The sequence below is a fragment of the Mercenaria mercenaria genome, unplaced genomic scaffold, assembly GCF_021730395.1.
Source record: "Mercenaria mercenaria strain notata unplaced genomic scaffold, MADL_Memer_1 contig_3939, whole genome shotgun sequence".
Taxonomy (NCBI): Eukaryota; Metazoa; Mollusca; class Bivalvia; order Venerida; family Veneridae; genus Mercenaria; species Mercenaria mercenaria.
Genome location: NW_026462127.1, coordinates 56,333 through 62,332, shown reverse-complemented (window position 1 = coordinate 62,332; position 6,000 = coordinate 56,333). Strand labels below are relative to the sequence as shown.

The 6,000-nt window shown below is 34.9% G+C and overlaps 1 protein-coding gene across 1 annotated transcript in view; it reads right to left on the bottom strand.

The window, feature by feature from the left end:
* Window positions 1-453: 453 nt before the first annotated feature.
* The window catches only part of LOC128553557 (ankyrin repeat domain-containing protein 26-like), a gene marked incomplete at its 3' end in the record, with an annotated part of 55,119 nt that continues 49,572 nt past the window's right edge, over window positions 454-6,000 (bottom strand). The window contains exon 3 of the mRNA XM_053534738.1: window positions 454-513. Coding sequence (XP_053390713.1) covers window positions 454-513 — 60 coding nt within the window. The remainder of the gene's footprint in view (window positions 514-6,000) is intronic.

Sequence of the window (6,000 nt, the reverse complement as noted above, 5' to 3'; positions counted from 1 at the left end):
GTTGCATTAAAGGATATAATTAGATTTAGAACAGACCTTCCCATACGTAAGATCCGCGAGGAGTTCGCAGTATTTATATTACGGAGAGACAATTTATACTAACTAATCACTACCACAATATACCAGACATTTTACGGCAAAGCGCATAGCAGAACAAACGAGCGTGTATATTTTACAGAAAGTCCACTAACCCAATAAGATTTCTTTCATTGCTGCTTTATACAGACACGCGAATTGTACAACACATTCGTACTGGTTTAATATTTGCATATGTACTCAGATCTTTGTCATCATGTTTCACAAATCAGCAGTGACATTTTAGTCGTTTTACTGATTGGGACCAGAGAAAATATATTTTCTCTCTCTGAAAGTTATATCGAACTCTAGTATACCCTGAATCTATAGAGATAATTGCATTTATATACATATCTATTTTCTAAATTGTAAACTTACATAGAGTCCATAAGCAACACAACCGAATTCCTATCACTCTCCACTTCACTGCCAATGTTACTGCAAAACAAATCAAGTAAATAAACTATGTAGACTAAAATATAAAAGTATTACATTACACTTTACAAAATATTCTAGCTTTGTTAGTATACTGTAAAGTGCTGAAATACATTTTCTTCTATCTTAGATACTTTAAGGAAAATATCGTGGTAAGGACATATCAATATTTCATCAGAAACAATTCCCGATAACTTATAATTTGAGACATGTAATCATTTAAGGTCGATCCACACCTTAGGACCGGAATGTAGAACTTTGACGGAAAAGTATGAAATTTGGCTCAAATATATATCTGTATTTTCAGAATGTATGTATCTTTTTCGATTTTACACTTGTGCGTTTACGTTAAAAGCGCCACCTTGTGGCACCCGATTTTTCACGTCAATTGCTCATTTTTCTGTCATAATTTCACTAATATTTTGGCGATTTCATTTTTTTTTTCGACTGCACATTTAGTGTTCTGTTCGAATGTATTTGACGAATTCTATATGTATTTAGTGCATTATAAGACCCTCATTTTTCTGAAATCAAATTGACTGAGGCAAAAATCGTTATAAAATTTGTTCGTGCAAATTTATGCATTTTGTCCTATAACTTTTTTCCGTGCGGTCGAAGTGTTTTATTTTTTGAAAGCGTCTGTGGCTCTCCCTTTAAAATTATCAAATAAAAAAGGCATGTGTTCTCGTTAGATTTGTTGCTAAAAACGTTTAAAGTCGTAGTTAAATGTCGAAAAGCGCGACGTTTTAAGGATATTAAATCACGTCGTTACAGGACAGGCCGTTACAAGACACGACATTACAAAATATTTAGTAAGTCAAGACTGTAAGAATAAACGGGGTAACTACGTCTTTAAATAAAACCGTTTTTATATGTTTTTCAACTGTACACCAGTCTTTTATATCACAAATACAGACTTTTCAAACTGATATTATTTTTGATACTCCGACCTAGGGCTTTGATGTATTGCGTCATTTATTAACGTGAGAAAATTTCTTTTTTTTTTTTATTATTCACGGCGTTTGCTTTAGGGACATTTCTTTCCTGTTGAAAAGTTAAACCCCTGTTTTCCTAAATATCATTATCAAAAAAAATATTACGACTGAAGCAATAAAGTTTTATGTTCAATTTATTATTATGCAAGATCCAATTTAGACATGAAACGTAATCACCGTGATACAACATTGGAAGTTTTCGACAATTCATTACATTTTATTTTCAAAATTTATTTTTTCAGGGAAGATTATTTTTTTATAACAAGATATTTCCATGTTTCTAATCAAGGGCATAACTACAATTCGCAGTACACAGTGCTTAATTTCATGTATTTTAACTTTCACATATTAAATACACAAGAAAATACATGTAACTGAATATTGTAATTCAGATTATTTCAGCACGCGGCACTGTATGTAAGAGATCAGGTAAAATAGTAAGTGCATTTTATACATTTAATGGACCAGATTGAGTAGAAGTATGTCAAAGAGATATATATGTTTTCTATTATGTCGTATAGCTTACCAGCAAGGGAACTGTCTGTTAATTTAATCAGCACATGAATTTAATCCGCCTTTCAAAACTTTTCTAACACGAAAATTAATAGATATATAGACGTGTATTATTTTGTTTAAAACAATATGTCTTAGCCGCAGTACTTTTCTCAAGATCTGTTTTTGTGACGACGAACTGTTTGCATACATGGCTGTACAATTTGACAGTGTTAGAACAGTAGCACAATTGTTCAGATATAAATGAAAGACAATACCAGGTAGCAACATTCATATGACCGAACCTGAGGTTTGACCTTGATCCCGATGGGTTAAACGTTTGACTTTATGGAACTGAAACGAAGTATTCATCTTCTGGGCGATGGTAAATTGATACTATAAAATCACTAATGGTAACAAAAAAACCGCCCCGCCCGCCCAGCGTATTGATAGGAATGTAATCCGCATAAAAATTGTGTCTTATGAAAAATCTGTCACACATTTTTACCCTTGGGGGCGAGAATGTTCATTCCAAACCTGTTACCTGAAGAAATGTTTTTTGTGCCTAATGCGCGCATCAAAAATATGTCACATGAAATTCTGTTAACCTGCTCTACCCATACTGGAGATCATTTACCATATTTCAACCAATTTCTGTACAAAATGTGGAACCGCGCGTGGATGTACATCAAAAATGTGTAACATGTAGAATGCGTTAAGCACTTCTACCTTTGCTCATCAAGTTTCAGATCGTTACTCCAAGAAATCTACAAGTCCATTGTTTATGTAGTTCATCACACACTCCTTTGCTATGAGGGGCCGTAAATCAGCAAAGATTCGCAAGATTTGAGCATAGACACCGACGGTCAAATAACCGTCCCACAACTTCGTTGGGTAGGGGAAGTGGGGGGTGGGGGGGGGGGGGGGCGGTGCGTTCAAATACTAAACAAAGGTCATTTAGATAATGGCATTATCTCTGTGAAGAGCTTCAGCACTTTTTTTCAAAATTTAAAGGCTCTTTTAGGTATAAAACAAAACATGTAATGATCAAAGTTGATTACCGCATACCTGAAAAACTATTTCTAGCGAGCCCATTTTATCTTCTTTTCCAAGCTCTGTTTGTTATGGAATCCTGTTGGGGCCATTTATAATGTCGCCGCCGCGTTTGTGGGGTCGACACACGACAACGCGAAGTGACATAGCAACATTACGAAATGACACCCGACAATCGCAAACGACGGCGACAATCCCAAACGACAGTGTCGCGATATCCGTTTTGAAATGTCGCCTTTCAAAAGCACGATATATCGCGATGTCACTTCGCGTTGTCGAGCGTCGTATCGCATTGTCGCGATGTCACTTCGTATTGTCGCGATGTCACTTCGCGTTGTCGTGTTTCGACCCTGCAAACGCCACAGCGACATTATCAAACGACATGCGATAATCTCAAACGACGCTCGACAACACGAAGCTACATTTTCCTAATGTCGTATCATATGTCGCGTGTCGCGGGTTTGGGTGAGGGTCGACGCGCGACAATTCCAAACGATACACGACACGCGAAATGACCCTCGACAATACGAAGCGACATTTTCATAATGTCGTATCGCATGTCGCCCGTCTACCGGTGAAAGGGTAAGATAAAAAGCTGTATTTCCGTACTTTTCCGTACATAATATGTCCATGTTTTTCATTAACTTCAAATAATTGTAGAATGTTCCAAACACAAGATATTTTAATGAAATAACTTTTATAAATTAAATTCAAACATTGTCTAAACGGATTTGTAACTTGTATAATTTTACCGCCGACGGTTTCGTCGGAGGACCGTCTCAAAATGTATCATTTTTCGTGAAAATATGCATACTTCTTCATATATTAAATAGAGGGGTGGTCCTTGTCTGAGGAGCCATATCTTCATAACCTGATGTTCGATTTTAATAAATGATACCTTGTTGCAAAGGGCAAGCCAGTACCTAGAGAAAAGAGGCCACGTCAGGTTCGAGGCCGGTCGGCTAGGGTTCAAGGTCAAATTCCGGTAATATTCTCAAAATATGATTGTCGCCGTCACTTCGTAATATCGCTATGTCACTTCGCGTTGTCGTGTGTCGACCCCACAAACGCGACATTATAAATGGCCCAACAGGATTCCGTAGGTTGTCGATAATACATGGTTAGGGCATGAGATGGTGTACTGTCAACATGCATTTTATTATTATTTTCTTATATTTCTGCATTATTTTTAATATATTGCGCTTATGTGTAACGTTTAAAATAGCTAATAGCTGTTTTGAATACAGTAATGGATATACCTTGGATACTATCTTAAGGATGTACGAGCGATTTTTTCTAACGTTAAGAATTTTTTCATACCCTGTGAGCTTGAAGAACATTAGTTTCTAAGACAAACAAGAGCAGAAAAAACATAGGTCACCGAACTCGTTTTAATTTTTTAGGGTATTTTATTCACCCACTGTTTACGCATTTCTGAAATTTTGTAAAATTGAAAAAAAAGTTGGTACTTTATAAAACATATAATATCCTACTTAATCGTATAGGGATTTCAGGTCTTACAGGTTAATATGAATATATGGTGATGTCAGTATTATAATAAGCATAAATGTCACTAACAAATATCTTTAATTTTTACATGTTGACATAATTACCCCACCCACTTTATTTTCAATTGAAAAAAACGTATTTAGATCTACAAAATAAATTCTGACGTTAAGATTTTCAAAATATTTTGCAGCATTAATGACGCACAAAAAAATGCTTCAAAATGGAAAGAAAAAAAGTTGGGGTCACCGTGCATCTAAGAGATTTATTAAGAAAAAACTGTTTAAATGTGGTGAATTTTGATATTTTTTGTTCTTTTTGTTTTAATTTATATTTTCTAGATAATATAAAGTGCTATCTTGAAAAAACTTTTATTTTATATATAGCTTAACATTATATGTATCAGTCAGAAAAATATCAAAACCAAATCTGATCTACTTTAATAGATATTTGAAATTACCTATCCCTACCCCATTGTAAATCTTACGTCAATTTTAGGTAAATGCCGGCCAAAAATAAGGGTGAAATTTTTTTTTTCGCAAAAAGCATAATATATTTGGTTACATGGTACATTATTAGCCATATTTTAATTATTTAGCATTAATTTTTAGCAAAACTTTTGTTAGAAAGCAATATTCGATGAAACATTTTTCAAAATGGCGGATATCCTAAAAAAAACGCTATTACTACTTAATTGTACAACAACTCATTCCAAAGCTGGAGTCACACACAGGAACGCATGTGCGTGCGCACGGATACACAGACACACTACTAACTACAGCACGCACGAACGCATTCGCTATTTTATACAATCATTCTCGCACATACGGACAGAGTTCTCAGAACCTTGCTAAGCATTACTGGCGGGCCTAGTATTTTATGTTAGCATCAAGTAAAAAGATAGCAATTAATTTACAATTTTTCTTAAATAAATTTGAATACTCTTAACAAAAGTTTAAGGTCAGTAACTACTTTCAGAGATAAACATTCCCTCTCCGTGTCGATTTGATTAAAGACTGAGTGTATAAGATTATCCGTCCCCCATCGCTGATCTCTGAGATTCACGTGAAGAAGTTGACAGTTACTTGCGGAGAACAAGTTATTACTGGTACAGAATCCAGGAATAATGTTTAGGTTAACTGCCCGCAGGTACATAACTAAAATACTGTTGAAAATTCTGCACTAAACAAATCAAGAAATAAACATTTCAGACAGATTTAACAGTTTAAAAAAAAACAATTTCATCAAATAAAAATAGTGCTTTGTAATTTGATAGTAGCGTTTCAATCAACTGTCGTTATTCGGAAAAAAATGTTCCTGCAAATAACAACTCCTTTTCTTCCGGTCCTTCCGTGTGCTACTGCGCGTATCGTGTGCATTATTACATATACATGTTGCATATATATGTGAAGCTTCTCGTTTTAATAAACTGTGTGGTCACTTA